The sequence below is a fragment of the Elgaria multicarinata genome, chromosome 13 (genome assembly GCF_023053635.1).
Source record: "Elgaria multicarinata webbii isolate HBS135686 ecotype San Diego chromosome 13, rElgMul1.1.pri, whole genome shotgun sequence".
Lineage (NCBI taxonomy): Eukaryota > Metazoa > Chordata > Lepidosauria > Squamata > Anguidae > Elgaria > Elgaria multicarinata.
Window position 1 is genome coordinate 4,022,909 of NC_086183.1, and position 16,084 is coordinate 4,038,992.

Consider the following 16,084-nt stretch of genomic DNA (forward strand, 5'->3'; position numbering starts at 1 on the left):
TACCTAGTCCCAGCAGGTCCATAACAGGTTCAGAAGATCTAGAAGGACTTTTTCTGGTCTGAGAGTCATCTTTCTTCTGAGGCTAAATGGAATAAAAGCCACAAAAGTCAAAGGCAAGGCTTGAAGTTGCTGTAATGCATCAATTGAAAAAGGTTTTTTCCCCCAACTTCTGGCTCTTAGGAAACTTTTTCCATGTCAAGTGGTTTGTCAAGAAATGCCCGTGTATGTATAAAAGATTCTGGATCATGTTCTAGAGCCCACTCAAGTCAGCACCATGTACATTGATGGTGCTATATAAATAAATAAATAATAATAATAATAATAATAATAATAATAATAATAATAATAATAATAATCTTGGAAGCTAAACAGGCCTGTTGGGCGCTGTTGTCTCCCCAAGATAAACCACAAATATTTATAAGTCATGTGGTACAGAACCCCCAGGAGGGATCATAGCTCAGTGGTAGAGCATTTGCCTGGCATGCAGAAGGTCCCAGGTTGATCCCCAGCATCTAAGGTAGGACAATTGCTGCCAGTCAGTGTTGACAATACTGGGCTAGATGGACCAATGGTCTGACTCAGTATAAGGCAGCTTCCTTTGTTCCTAATTTACAGGTTTAGACCTGGGGTGGTGAATGCATAATCCAGGGGTTCTCAATCCTTTGACTTTGGTGGGCACATTTGGAATTTTGTGTGTCATGGGTGCTCACACAAAATGGCTGCCATGGGGGTGGAGCTCACCCTGAAATGGCTGTCATGGCTGTCATGGCCCACAAAACACTAATTTCATAGACGGCAAACTGGTGAGACTAAAAGAAAAACAACTTTCCCAAGAATCTAAGCACAAGGCAGATTTAGGGAGCCTGATGGGTACCAAAAGCTGTGTGTGGGTACCATGTTGGAGACCCCAGGCATAATCAAATGCTCCCGTGTATTAATGAGAACTCCCTGTAGGTATAAAACCAACACATTAGAGAAGAGGACTAGGCTAGGATTTGAATGGAGCTGCATGGTTTTCTCCCTCCTGTGACGCAGGTGTCTTTCCTCTTTCACATCACTAACTCCGCTTGCCAGCTCCAAGTGCCACTGGACTATGTAGGGCAACATATTGAGCTGTTTTTCTTGACTAAATACGAGGGAGCCAACGCAACCAAATATGAGCCAACACAACCCTCCCCAGGAAGGGGCACCAGCAGTTTTAAGGGAACTGCCCCAGTGATGTTTGGGCAGAGATTGGACTCCTGATCAAACCATCACAGACTGATCCACAAGTGTAGCTTTTACACGTGCCAGCAGGCAGCTGTTCCACCAGCTCACCAAGGATATGGGCTTCACTGAGTAGAATTAAAGACTGGCTTACAATGGTGGCTTGAAAAGAGGCTGGTAAATGTGGAAGATTTCGCCCAATTATCATTTAAACAACTGCTCTGCGGGGAAAATAATCCAGGAGTGATCTGTGTGTGTGTGTGTGTGTGTGTGAAAATGAGACCAGGAGTTAGAGATGGATGGACTCTGCTTCTGGTTTCGCCAAGTGCCTCTTGAGCCATGTGTCACGTGGCTGGCTTGGTGAGCACCATGGTGCCACTCATCCTCTTACTGAGCCGCCATTTTGCACAAAATGGTTGCTTGGGGGTTTACGGAAAAGTAATGTTATATAAATGATGGCTATAAGTGGCCCATATATGCAATATTGCAAGTGTAAAAGATCCATGTACACCTGTAATGTTCCATAAATGGGTCCTTTAGAGTTGCCATTTACGCAACATTACTCTTCTGTAAAAACCAAACTGCCATTTTGCACAAAATGGCGACTGTCCGAGTCTCTGTGGCCACCTGTCAAGTGGTTGTTCTCCCCTTGTTCCTGTCCCTGCACCTATCAAGCCTTCACAGACTCCTTCCTTGCAAGGAAGGGGACTGTGAAGGTTTGACAGGCGGAGAAGGCAGGAGTCACTCCTTGCCTGTAATGTTGCATAAACGACCCATTTACGGTCATAATTTATGCAACATTACATTCCCAGAAATCCCTGAGATGGCATTTCTACATAAAATGGCGGCTTGCTTGCTTAGGGACCAGGCTGCTGCTGGACTGGCTTGCGGAGCACGGGGCTGCTTGGCGAGAGGGTCCGGGGGGTGGGTGGGCATGTGAGCAGGGAAGGTCTGATGGACTCCACCCTCTCCCTAGACTCTCACGACATCCTTACCAAGCTACAGCTGGACTGCTTTTGTTTTTTGAGTATATAGCTTTTAATGTATCCCTTGTGTTTCCTATATGTTCCAGGAGCTGCTCTGAAGGCTCTCCTTGAAAGGTTAGATACAAATTTACTAAATAAATGCCTGCTATTGTGCAGATAAAATAGGATTTATCCCAGTTCCCAACTAAACAAAATGAATACACAAGGAGTGCATATAATTCTAAATTGTCCGTCCCTTTGACCCAACTCCCCTTCCAACACCCACCTATTAGAAGTTCAGGAGAAACCACAAACAGCAACTGGAAGGATTGTCTTACCATTTTCACTTTCTCGAAAATAATTGGTTCCAGTTTTTTTTCAGAGGCTGCCTCCTTTTTCCATTTGTCATCTTTTTCTCTCTGCACATACAATAAAACTAAGTGGTGAGAGGGAAAGGAATCTATTTCAATGTAACGTTTTCCTCTCTGGGCCAGCTGCAAACATCCATTATTAGCAGTATGCTCACAGGGAAGTGCCCAACTAGTTTGTAAACACAAGGAACCCCCAACCCAAGCACCAACAGGAGCAAAAGATTCCTGGTTCCCAAGCTGTTTATCTCAGACCTGGAAGATAAATTCAAGTGTATTCCATTCAACTCCCAGAGAATTGGGTGCAGCATAGTTACCACACCTGGCTACTTAGCAAATGCAACAGGTTCAGACTATATGTGACTTCTTCAAAGTCCTGGTGTACCTGGTGCAGCCTCTGACAAAGGGGCCATCTCAGCTGAAATGTTGGTGGTGCACACATGTTTTTTGGAGATGGAATTCTAGTCCTTCCTGCCATAGAAGGGCAGTCCCACATGTAAAAAATCTTCCTAAAGCCCGGCCCATGAATGATCTGGTTGTTTTATATTGTTGAATTAGTCCAAACTACAGCATTGCAATTTGGATGATGGGCCCAGATTAAAAACCCGACATTTCTTCCTGGTGGCAGAGCTGGGAAAAGCACCTTTATGCCTGTGAGGCCTCGGACCAGCCTTCCCCAACCTGGTGCCCTCCATATGTGTTGGGCTGCAACTCCCAGAACCCTTAGGCAGTTGCTTGCTGGTCAGAAAAGACAGGACTGGGCATAGCTGGCTGGGGGATTCCAACACATCTGGAGGGCACCAGGTTGGGGAAGGTTGTCTTAAATAGCTGCTGCTGGTGGTCAGAAAAGACAGGACTGGGCGAGATGGACATAATGAACACCACACATTCCTAGAGCAACAAACATTCTCATGCATTTAAGACCAACCCGCAGCACGTTGACGTCGAGACTTCTGTCCAGGTACTTCTTCTTTTCGTATTTGTCCCTGATAAAGCCCTCCACCGCTCTGCACGGAAACAGGTTAAGGGTGAAGAAGCCGAGGGGGTGGGGCCTTTGTGCCTATCTGTGGTGGTAATAGCACCAGTAGTGAATTATAGCTTGAGCATTTATTGAACCACAATGAATTTGGCCCTTGTTACGAGGGTAGAGAGAGGATGGGCCAAGATCTTGGGCCAAGCAGTACAGCAGTGCTGGATGGCTCAGTCCAACGGAAGAGGCAACCATGCCATTTGAATGTGGGCTACAGTTCACATACAGCCCATGCAAAGAGTCCCAATCCAATGCCATTATGGTTTTGTCTCCAATCTACCTGGCCAGATAGCAGGTTGAAGGCCAGGCAATTAAGAACATGGATCTCAGTCTATGCCAGGGATGAAGAACATGCTGTCCAACATCTGGAGGGCCACATGTTCTTCATCCCTGGTCTATACCATAGGAGTACCACAGGATGGCCCGGGCTGGTGCAGAAATGTATTAAAATAAAATAAAATAAAATGAAGAGGAGGTTGCCCTGTGTGGCTGGAACACCAAAGCCGAAGGCACAGAGACTGGAGTGAGTTCTTGCATCGAGGGGAGGAATATATGGGGTGTTTGAAGGGAGAGGAGCAGCACATGAGGATGAAAAGGGGTGGATATGGATGAGGCATAAACCTTAACGTGCCCCTGTGTAAGTTTACTCAAATGTAAGCTGCACCAAGGTCAATGGGACTTACATTCAAGATTCCAGCTGGACATCAGGAAAAACTTCCTGACTGTTAGAGCAGTACGACAATGGAATCAGTTACCTAGGGAGGTTGTGGGCTCTCCCACACTAGAGGCCTTCAAGAGGCAGCTGGACAAGCATCTGTCAGGGATGCTTTAGGGTGGATTCTTGCCTTGAGCAGGAGGTTGGACTCGATGGCCTTGTAGCTCCCTTCCAACTCTGCTACTCTATGATTCTATGATTCTAAGCATGCATAGGATTTCAGTGCAGACAGGATCGAGACATGGTCACAGCACTAAGAAAGATGAGCACCAACATTAAAGTTCCACCATCTGTTCTACTAATGCAGAATTCAAGTGCCCTGGTTATGAGAAAAAACAGCATCTAATCACCCCACCCACACCCCACCCCTCTGTGGATTTAGAACTGTCTGCCCTGTTGTGGACAATAACCCCTCCACCAACTCTATCTTACAAGGCCTTATTCTTCCAAACTTCCAACCCCTCACAACGATGCTGAAAGAGGTCATGCACTGATCCCTTTGCGAATGTTCACACAGAGTTTCATGGGAGACCCTCCCTGCAATCCATATGAAAAGCCTTCGTATTCTTTTGGAGAAAAGAGGCAGAGGAAGGATACTGGTCCGTCTGAGGTCGCCTGAAATTCTCCGGAAGGTAAGCTTCATAGAGGCGATTCGCTTTGCCATTTCCCATCTCCTGCATGCACTGGAAATAGAAGTAAGAAACCCTCAGTGGTATCACATCAGGTGCCAGGTAGGTTATTCTTGCAAGCATTTCATTTTGGTCTGATTAACCTTGGAGCATAGGTGGGTTGTTGTTGTTGTTTTTAAAAAACTGCTCCGGAGGAGCAAGACAGGGCCCGCTCTGTGCGAAGGAGGAGAAGCGGAAGAATTCTGCATCTCAAAGCCTGCCAAAGAAGTTCCACATAAGGGCTTGGACACCTATTTGCATAGTCAACAGTAACAGTGACTTAGAAGTTAATGTGTGTCCTCGGTTTCTGGCAGATCACCACAAAATTCTGCTTTTGTAACTGCTAGGAAGAGCAGTTTCCCACAGCTTATGTTCTCTCATCAAGGGACACTATGTTTTACTTTTATAAAGTGACAGATTTATTGTAGCACTTCTCTCCTTGCAAAGTGAAGGTCTCATTTGTTCTGAAAGCGCCTGCATCTTGCTCAGAATATTAGTCCCATCTTGTTCTCATGACTGCCTGCTCTAACATTCTGAAGCCCATTTCCCTTTGGCTCTGCAAGTCTTTCAACACATTTATGCTCATCCAGTTCCTATTAATCAAGGCAAGCAACAGAGAACACCTTCAGGAATACATATACAATCCTTCAGGTATTCTGAGACTGATGCTCAGTCAATCCGAAATTATGTATGGTGTGGAGAATGTGGATAGGGAGACATTTTTCTCCCTCTCTCAAAATACTAGAACCCAATGGGGTCATCCCATGAAGCCGATTGGTGGGAGATTCAGGACAGATAAAAGAATTCCGGCTGGATATCAGCAAAAACGTCCTGACTGTTAGAGCAGTATGACAATGGAACCAGTTACCTAGGCTCTCCCAAACTAGAGGCATTCAAGAGGCAGCTGGACAAGCATCTGTCAGGGATGCTTTAGGGTGGATTCCTGCATTGAGCAGGGGGTTGGACTCAATGGCCTTGTAGGCCCCTTCCAACTCTACTATTCTATGATACTTAAACTATGGAATTCGCAACCACAAGATGTAGTGATGGCCACCAATTTGGATGGCTTTAAAAGGGGGTTATCCTTCTCCCTCAGGAATCATGAAGGAGAAGCTATCACTGGCTACTAGTCCTGATGGCTATATGCTACCTCTAGTATCAGAGGCAGTAAGCCTATATACACCAGCTGCTGGGGAACATGGATGGGTGGGTGCTATTATACCATGTCCTGCTTGTGGTTGACAGCTGGTTGGCCACTGTGTAAATAGAGTGCTGGACTAGATGGAACCTTGGTCTGATCCAGTAGGGCCCTTTTATGTTCTCATCTTCTCATTCCCATGCAGTTAAGAATGAGTGAAGCCTTGTGCTTTTTATACTGTATTGTGTATTTGTGCTTTTAACCTGTTGGCTGTCTTACTATGATTTTAATGTTTGTGAACTGCCCAGAGAGCTTTGGCTATTGGGCAGTATAGAAATGTAATAAATAAATAAATAAATAAATAAATTGTTTGAAATTCAACAGAAGAACAGTTGAGTCCTGAGCATGATATCAAGATGCAGCAGCAATGATGGCTTGATTCAGAATGGGCAATTTGATCAGATCCAATGACCATCTATTTGCTTTTTACAGAGTGTGTGAGCCTGATACATCTGCATTCTGTAGCAAGCATCACCTGCTTTGTATAACACAATGTCACAGAACTGGGGCATATCGATAACGAGAGGGCAGTGAACTACAGAGCAGATCTAGGATAAGAGCTCCATTTGCTCTTATTGAGGCTCTGAAGCTAAGAATGCATTCCTGATGAGCCCATCTTAGCCATCACTGGGCTCTTGCAATGTCGTGAGCCACTGACAAACCAGCTGCATGCTTCATGAGACGTTAGTATTGATCATCAGTAGCAGCAGAATAAGACTTGCAGGACTGAGGGAAAAACACGCACACACACAGCTCAAGGAAAGAGGTGCTGCATATTAACTGGGAGTGTGTGATAGTGGAGCGCGCTTATTTTTAATTTAGAAAAGTAAAACCAGTTACATAAAATAAGCTACACTGAGCCCTGAGATAAGGTGGGATGATAAGCAAACAATGGAAGTGCTAGATTTGTATGTGGACTGCACTAGTTCAGATGGTAGAGGAACGTGGGTTGGGGTGGAAAAGAAATTACACAGGCACGCCATGCACTGTTCATAGAAAAGTAGCAAATCAGGGGAAAGATGAACTAGAATCCTTCTCTCCAGCACATGAGTTTTCTAATTGCAGGGATTACAGGTGGTACAGAGGAGGATTCGATCAGTCTGACACAGGTTTACCTCCTCATTTTCTGTTTAAGAAAACTGGGCTCAAGATTTCCTTCCTTAACATAAATGGAGAGACAGAATTGCAGGGGAGAAGCTGAATGACCCCCCCCCCTCAAATAACCTATGAGGGAGCCACCCTTTGATCCATCTGCAGTCAAATCACACCCCGATGACCAACCTGTATCTGCTCTTGCGTCCATTGGTCCAGGTTGACAGATTTTACTCGGGATATGTGAACGCCCAGATTCCTGTGTATTCCGGCACAGCGGATGCAGATAAACACGCCAATATTCCAGGAGGCCCATCTTGGCCCTGTAAAAGCACGAAGGAAGTGGTCATAGACATGCTTCTGGACATCAGGCTAGCTATCCTGTGAATGACCTCTGGCCTGAGACGCTGCCACAAGCCGAGTAGGGATGAGGAGTTTCCATCTACGAGGCAGACCGGCTTTAAAACATTCATTACCAGGAAACCAAAAGTCACAACCATGCTGAAAGACAAGGGATTGGAGAACAATCCACCCATGCTTCCTGTTCTTAAACAGGCACAAAACTGGAGCGGAAGGGGTAGGGAGGAGAACAGGAATGCAGGCAGGAAGAGGCAAGGGCTTCTTTCTACAACAGGCTTAAGATCTGTCCAGCAGTAATGCTCACTCCACCATACCCATATTGACTAATCCATGACAAAGGCATGTTTAGAGCACCCGTTTTAGAAGAAACACTGCTCTTTGGTAAAAAGCAGGGCTATAAGATTTATTTGTATCTGAAGGGTTCTTGCAAATATGCCTAACCTCAAGGTGAAAACATCTGATGCCAACCACACATTCTTCCCTTTTGCACTTAGGCCTAATCTATGCATGCAGGAGAATGAGGCCAAACAGAGCGCCCCGCTTCAGACCGCCGGCGGGGGAAGCTCCACTCACACACAAAACATCGCGCTGCAAGCCTGGCGCTTTGGGGCAGAAGGAAAGAAGGAAGCCTGTTTCATTCAATGCAAAGCCAACCAGGCACAGCACCGCAGAGCAGAAGAGGAATTACTACACAAGGCCACAAGGTGCCGTTCACTTTGTTCGCGTGCCCTTGAAGCAGAACGATCAGCTGCTCTGAGTACAGCCTGCAGCAGGATGAGATGGAATCTGTTTCTCGCCTACGCTGCGGGCCCTTCAAGGCCTGGAGATCACAGGCCTTCGAGTGCAACCAGAGAGCCACTGTTGTAGTGGTTAGAGCAGCTTTGCCCAATTTTCAAGGTGAGCACCCTGCCAAAAAGGTACCTCTAAATTCAGGTAGCCCAAGTTAGTGACCCAGACTATCACAATGGCCCTGAGCCAACTGACCCAAGGGTGGGGGAAAGACATCCTCACCTAGTCCCAGATAAAGGTGATTGTCAGAGCCTGAGCTAGAAGCAAAATGTAGCTGCTAAGTCTCCCCGAATTGTACAAGTTCGCTCCATGTGCCAGCTGTAACATCCTGTCAAGTCTAAAGCTACAGCAAGTGCCGACAGACAACAGGCTTTACCAAGACGGAGAGCCGAATCTAGTAGCTTCAACAGAGTTTCTAAATCGTAGTGCAAGGTTCTCATTTTCCACTAACCCACCCAACCTCTCATTCCAAGGCTCAGATCCACCACAAAGTCTCCTCTCTCTGCCATCAAGGTTACGACAGCAAGGAGAAGCTAAAAGTGCTCCTAAGGCATGGAAGGGTCCTACCACTGTCACTGCTGCTTTTGCCAGGTTCATTTCTGTCAACACAGGGAGGCCATGTTTACCCTTCACCCTGCTCCTTTGTACTGCAAGGCAAAATACCGGCTCCTTAGCTTGGCACACAAACGCAAGCCAAAGGATCATGTGCTAGGCTGACTTTGGTGTGTGTGTGTGTGTGTGTGTGTGTGTGTGTGTGTGTGTGTGTGTGTGAAATCTCTTCCCAGTCCCAAATAGGACGATTGTCAGATCCTGAACTGCAGCAAACACAACCATCCCATTGAAACCTCCACAAATTATACTGGGGCACCCTCACTTGCAACATGGCAAAAACTTTGACAGACACTCACCAGGTTGCATTTTGGTTCAAATTTTGCCTCTCTCACAACACAAGGGGGTGCCTTAAGCAAGCCATGCTGCCGGCCTTGCCTCACCTGCCCCACAATCTGGAATATGGGGGGAAATGCTGACCTACTTTGCAGGGCTGTATTCAATATTATAATTGAAGTACTCTGAACAGTGTACTAGTGCTTAATACAGCTAAGCATAACCACAACCCAAAGAAATACACATTCAAATTAATAAATTTGTGTCTTGGATTTCTGCCTTGTTTGCAATGCTACGCTTTTGGAGTATTTTGATAACCCCAGCCCACATCCAGGAAAGTAGCATGTAAGTGCACCAGGGCAAACCCCTAAATCATACCCCCACCCCATACAAATTGCACATAAACCCTGACAAGTCAGAGAGCCATGGTTTGAATGAAGAAATGAGAACCCAAGTAGCCCTATATTGGAAGTTTATTTTTAGCCCGAGATCATTTAGGGTTAGGCCTAAAGCCACTGTTATATTTAGCGTTTACAGAGTTGAAAGGGATTAGTGATCTAGATAAAGCCCTGATGTAGCATCACCTTGCACATTTGCATCAAGGGATTCATGTGCTTTTTTAGTCTCTGGTATGAGCTGCAGGTGCTGGAATTCTATTGGATGCCTGTTCCCCTACACACACACACCTGCCCCATTGAGGTACAGTCCAGAGGGATTAAGAATTTCAGGCTGGTTGGATACATTTGTTTTTCACTCCCACCACTTATATGCAGTTTCACTGAGGGTGTTTGATCAAAATTCATATATTTATTGTGCAATCTATTTAATTATTTCCTAATCTTGTGCTGATAATCAATTCCAGGAGCTTGGCATTGGCAGGGACAGAGTCAAAATTCCTCAGAAAATCTCAGCATGTATTTTGTTCTGTCACCCTCTGGGCTGTTTTATAGACATTTTTCTTGTCCATCCCAGAACCTCAGTAAGATCTACATTTAAAGAAGGATCAAGGCTAAAGAACACAGCATCCAGAGGATATATTTGTATCTGTCTCCTTTCTTAAAAGCAAAATATGAAAAGCACCCAGGAGGCAGCTGCCGGTTTCACTGGAGGAATTGAGGGGGACCCATTGCTTAACCTCATTTCCCTCTTACCACTCAAAATCACTCCCAAAGCTGTTTTTCCCCTCTTCAAAGAGGAGAGATATAAGGCTCCCTGTATCTTTGCCCTTGTAGGTGGAAAATCAGCTTCATACTGGCCAATCAACTGATATTCCGTCACCCAAAAGAGAAATGCTAAGATGTATGTATGATGGAAAGGAAACTCATTCTGTGGCAGTACATCTAGGCAACCCCCCAACCCCCCCCCCCCCAAAAAGGAGAACATCCAGGTCAGGACAGAAAAAGGGGGAGAAACAGGTTCTCAGGATGCTTAAAATACTTTATTCGAAGCCCAACGTGTTTTGGCCTGTGCTCTTTCAAAGGCCTTCCTCAGGGGGTTGATAAGAGATGTCTGCAGAAATACTCCTTGCAAGGTGATTGTCTCCTTAAGGTAATTGATGGCGCCATTGATTACCTAAGGAGATAATCACCTTGCTAGGAGTATTTCTGCAGAGGAAGGCCTTTGAAAGAACACAGGCCAAAACACATTGGGCTTTGGAATAAAGTATTTTAAGCACCCTGAGAACCTGTTTCTTCTCTTTTTTCTGTCCAGTACATCTAGGCAAACTTGACAATACCAGATGCAATAAAGAATGAGGCGCGAATTCGAAATCCCTCAATTGAAATTTAATTTCAGCCATGAAATCACAGGAAGTTAACACAGCAAAGACCTTTAGTTCCTCCCACGTGCAGTATTGAATACTGGCCCGCTTTACAAGGCTGTTGTATGTATTACCAAGAGAATGTGAAACAGTCTGAAAATTTAGTAAAAGCGTGGCAGAAATACTAAATTTATCAAACACACTCCACTGATATGTAACACATTTCCACTACACTACCAAAAAAACCAAAAGAAACAAGAAGGACATGAAGCGTGAGAACTCCCATAGTATCCCAGCAGGATTGCCTGATCAGAATGAAGTACGATACATGTGTATAGGCTTCAATGTGCTGGAGAAATGGGGTGGGTGGGTGGGTGGGTGAGGCTGCCATATAAATAAAACATTAGTGACTGGCAGAACGCAAGCAGCCACCCGCCAATTCCCCTGCAAAAGCAACTTAAGCATGCACAAAAGCAGCAGCTGTACTGCAAACATTTCAGGGTGGTGGTGAACACTGAAATGCACGTGTACTGGATCCACAGCACACCTGCCAGTAAAGATATGAATGCAACAAAGCTAAGACAGCAAGGGGAGGAGTTCGGGACTGCAGCATCTACCTTGATTTTAGGAGAACCCAGAGCCAACGGCAAAGTAGTGGCTCATGTGGGTGGATGTACACGAAGAATTAATGAACCAGGTGCATCTGAGGACATGCTAAGCCCAAGAATTAGTACCAGAATTCAACCCACAAGTCCTTTCACGCAAAAATCCACTCCTGGTCTCCCTGGCCCTCTACACACATACTTTTCCAGCAGCCTAAGGTTGCAAGAGGTGGACAGGGTAAAACACTTTTTAGTTGTTCCAATTGTTATACCATTGAGAATCATAAATCCCTGCCATTCTACCTACTGCACATCACTCAAACATCTACTAATAGATTCCAATCTTCTTTCTGCCCACTCCTGGGTTATGCAAGTTGCAGAGTTGAGCTACAGTCCCAACACAAAGTAAGGTATGATTTAAGTCTTAAATCATGGCTTGATTTCTAGGGATGCTTTCAGGGGATGCCTTTAATGCGTACTGCACAGAATTTTATGGTGGGTGTGTTCCAGACAACGTTGTCTTCAATTTGTAGCCTTGTGTTTTCCCACCACTTCTTTTGTCTTTTTTACAAGAAAAAAAATCCGTTACAGATGGAATAACTTCACAAAGTAGCACTAGGAGTCCTCCGTAGGGAAACACACTTCCCAGCAATACCTATGCCATGGTTATGTGGAAATCCTCACTGCCCTCAAAAGACTGTTTTAGAACAAAAAACAACAACTCTAGCTTTCACTGCTAAAGGAGAACTAAATAAGCTCTGGACTCTTGTGCAAAGTTCCTGTGCTTTGAAAAGCCACAAAGTTCCAACAGCAAAACAAGAATTGGGAAGTTATTAACATACTTCTCTAAGAACAGGGGGTAGAAAGACTTGAGATAAACTATTTCCTTAAAAACATCTAAGGTCCTCCTCCGGGTGCCTACTCCAAGGGACGCTCAGAGGATAGCAACAAGGGAGAGATGGTGGCCCCCCAATTATGGAACCATCTCCCTGATGAGGCCCACCTGGCGCCAACATCGTTATCTTTTCAGTGCCAAGTCAAAACTTTTCTTTTCTCAAGGCATTTAACAGCATGTGTTGCATTTTAACTGACTCCAGAACTAGCTTTGGCCTGGCTGAGTGTTTAAAACTTTGTTTTAAATGTTAGCTGTTTTTATATTTTTATGGTTTAAAATTTTGTACATTGATTTTTAATGTTCAGTCTTTTAATCTCTGTAAACCATCCAGAGAGCTTCAGCTATGGGGCGGTATATAAATGTAATAAATAAATAAAACCTCTATCTGTAACAAAACCCTATAGCAAGAAGTTTAGGTTCTGCTATACCGATATTAGATACTAACTAGTAACAGAAGTTTTCATCACGTAGCTGAATGCAGGTGCTCACCAGATGGCCTTTTGCCAAGCCACTGTTCTAGCCCTCGTCCTCATCTACATGATGGCAATAATGCCTCCTGCCCTATCTTGACAGCAGGGCTGCACAACCCCTGGTCAGCTGGACGGAAGAGGGAAAAACAGCATTATTCGTTGTGCTGGAGCAATGAACCTGCTCAGGGTTGGGAGAGGCCAATCCCCAGTTACACTGCCTTCGAAATTGTAGCGGCACAGAACAGAAGCAGAGCTTGTACACTGCCCTGATAAGGAGGGCAGTTACAAATAAACATTTGTACTAAATTCTTTAAGAGAAGAACAAAGGGATAGGTTAAGAGCCTAGAAAGCTCTTAAAATTTTTAGAAGATACCAGCTCTCATTGTAAATGATAAGAGACGTTGTTGTTGTTTTAAAAAAATGAATACTCAGCACTGAATAGGAAAAGTAGAGTTGCATTTGATTGCAGACTAGATGAAGCAGAAATTGACTTATATGGTAGAAGGTTAGAGGTCAGCTTAGTTCAATTGTTTCCAACTTTTTGATGACAGTTGGTCTGTTGAGGAAGCTCTGTATATTTGCAATGGAAAAACCCCTGCACTGGAGTATTCTGGGGAGTGTTTTAAAGATTAAACACTCTTGTTCCTCATTATCACCGAATATGTGCTCTAAACACAGGGGTGAGCAGAAAGTTGAACACCAGATGTTTTGGACTTCAGCTACCAGGATTTCTGACCATTGGCCATGATGATAGGGGCCTGTGAGAGATGAGTCCAAACATCTGGAGATCCACCTTCTGCCCACCTGGTAGTGCATTGCAGGTAAAGTTTTAGTATCAGGAGGCAAGCTATCTTTCTGGTAAGCTTGGACTGAGTTCTCATTGGGAAGCCTTAAACAATGACTGAATGATTGACCTCCCTCATTCAAGCCAAGCTCCCACATCTCTTTTGGAGATAAAACTAGCAGGTGCCATCATACCGGTTTCAGCAGAACAATTTGTTAGAACAAAGGAAGAACACACACTGTAATTGCATGGTGACCACTTACTGGTATTTAGTGTTCTTAGAACTTCTGCTCCATACTTCATGATAGCCCACAGAACCAAATAGAACCTCCATGTCAGAAGCATAATGATGACCAGACACGGGAGGAAAACAACGCACAGCTGCCACCATCATGACAACCTTCTTCAATCTGGTTCCCTCCAGATGTTGGACTTCCACTCCCATCAGCTCCAGACAGGTTGACCAACAGTCAGGAATGCTGGGAGCTGTGCATGTGTAGAAGTGAACTACCCAGGCAGCTTTGATAAATAAACAGTCCAAAACAATTTGGAGAGTTACCAAGTTGAAAAAGGCTATCCTAGAGGAATCTAGTAGGCCATAGAGATGTAGATGCCCAGGAAAATTCAGAAAAAAACCGAGGTGGGGGTTTCCCCATTTTTTCCAAAGCCTTTTTTGGTTTTTCCCCGAAAATTTGAAAAAAAATGAAGGAAAAATGATTTCATTTTACCATGATGAATAAAATGTTTAAGACAAGGTGTTCAGATATTTACTTCTCCAAATGATTTATAAAAACTATGTACAGTATCAGATTACAATTTCGGTGCACCAAGGACAAGCAAGTCCTAGGTTGCAAACTAAGACTACAACTCTCAATGCAAGAGCATCATGCACTTCTGCCTCTAGGAGGCAGCACTGCCACTGACGCAGAGACTGAAACTGCTATAGCTCAGGAAATGAGTCTGATTAATTTCATGCATATTCGTTGAAGCTTGGTCCCCCTCTTTTTCTCAGTTCTTTTTAGGGGAATGGGTGCTTTATGTCTGCTTGACATTGTGGACGACTAGCGAAGACATAAATAATTTTCTTTGTTAGTAATGCTGATGGTTTCTTCTGTCGTTGTTTTAAATTGGTTTTTTTGCCTGCTCCTCATAAACTGACAAAACCAAGGAGGTTCCTAACAGTTCAGGAGCTTGTAGCTCCATTTGTTACCCAATTTTTTAAAAAAAAATTAAATGAAATTTGTAATTGTTTGAATACACTGTACTTTTAATATACCACCAGATGTAATAATTTTATGCCACACCAACTTGGACATAATTACATTTTATGTTCCTAAAGTAACAAAGTGACTTTCAATCTGTAAAAAGTGCTAAGATTGCATTATTTTAATTTCCCCAAAATTTTTGGGTTTTTTCCAAAAAAACCACACACGGAAAAATGTTTTTTCCCCATGGCTTCAAAATTTCCAGAAATGTTACATTTCTAGTAGGCCACTGACAGAAAGAGAACATTATAAAACAAGGCACAGCAAGCTGTGCCTTGTGCAGAACAATTCAAGGGACCAAGGGGAGATGCTGCAAGTCTTTTGTGACAAACGCAAAGAATCCAGTGGCATCTAAAGGACTAAAAAAAGAAAAGAGAAGTGGCATCATCTTTTATAGGCTAGACCCCAGAATTAGCAGTTGCAGTGGATGAATCAAAACTCATCTGGCTCAACTATGAACTTAAAGGGATCATTTTGGTCAAGACACTACAGCACCAGAGAAGGCAGAGATGATGAGATGTCTCAATGAGATGAGATGATCAAGAATGAAACTTGTATTTCTGAGGAACCATTTTAGATGCTGAGTAAAAGTTTCACATTTCACTTGTACACAGGCACATTTAACTATCAAAATATATGTCATACACTGAAGATTAGTAGAGGCAGTTATTAACAGGAGTGTTGCAGAATAAAAGCCTTTAAAACTTTGCAGTCTCAAAAGTCCAGAAGTATTAACTCAATCATGTTTTCTAGGGCAAGAAGAGAGGGGGAAAGCCCAGATGGCAGGTAGGCCTTCTAGTGGGAAAAATCCCAAGGGCATCATAGAGTGAGAAGTACGAGTCATGTAAGTTGTGGAAAGAGAAGTCTTACAAGGATTCTGCAAAGAGGGCTTTTTCTGTCTTTTCTGTTTTAATTGTGCAACTGCCATTAATTATAGATCAGTGACCCTCTCATCAGAAGCAGGGTGCTACAGCTGCGGTTCGGAATTTCAAGCAACTGAAAAGGCAGTCATATATTTTTTCACCTCTGGCGC

General features: G+C 44.1%; 1 protein-coding gene across 2 annotated transcripts in view; it reads right to left on the reverse strand.

The window, feature by feature from the left end:
* Window positions 1–16,084, reverse strand: part of SMAP2 (small ArfGAP2) — a 42,094-nt gene that overhangs the window by 12,114 nt on the left and 13,896 nt on the right. For both annotated transcript variants that reach the window (XM_063140684.1, XM_063140685.1), the window contains exons 2-6: window positions 7,432–7,565; window positions 4,882–4,967; window positions 3,468–3,546; window positions 2,510–2,590; window positions 4–82 (exon numbers count right to left, since the gene is read on the reverse strand). In XM_063140684.1, coding sequence (XP_062996754.1) covers window positions 4–82; window positions 2,510–2,590; window positions 3,468–3,546; window positions 4,882–4,967; window positions 7,432–7,565 — 459 coding nt within the window. The remainder of the gene's footprint in view (window positions 1–3; window positions 83–2,509; window positions 2,591–3,467; window positions 3,547–4,881; window positions 4,968–7,431; window positions 7,566–16,084) is intronic.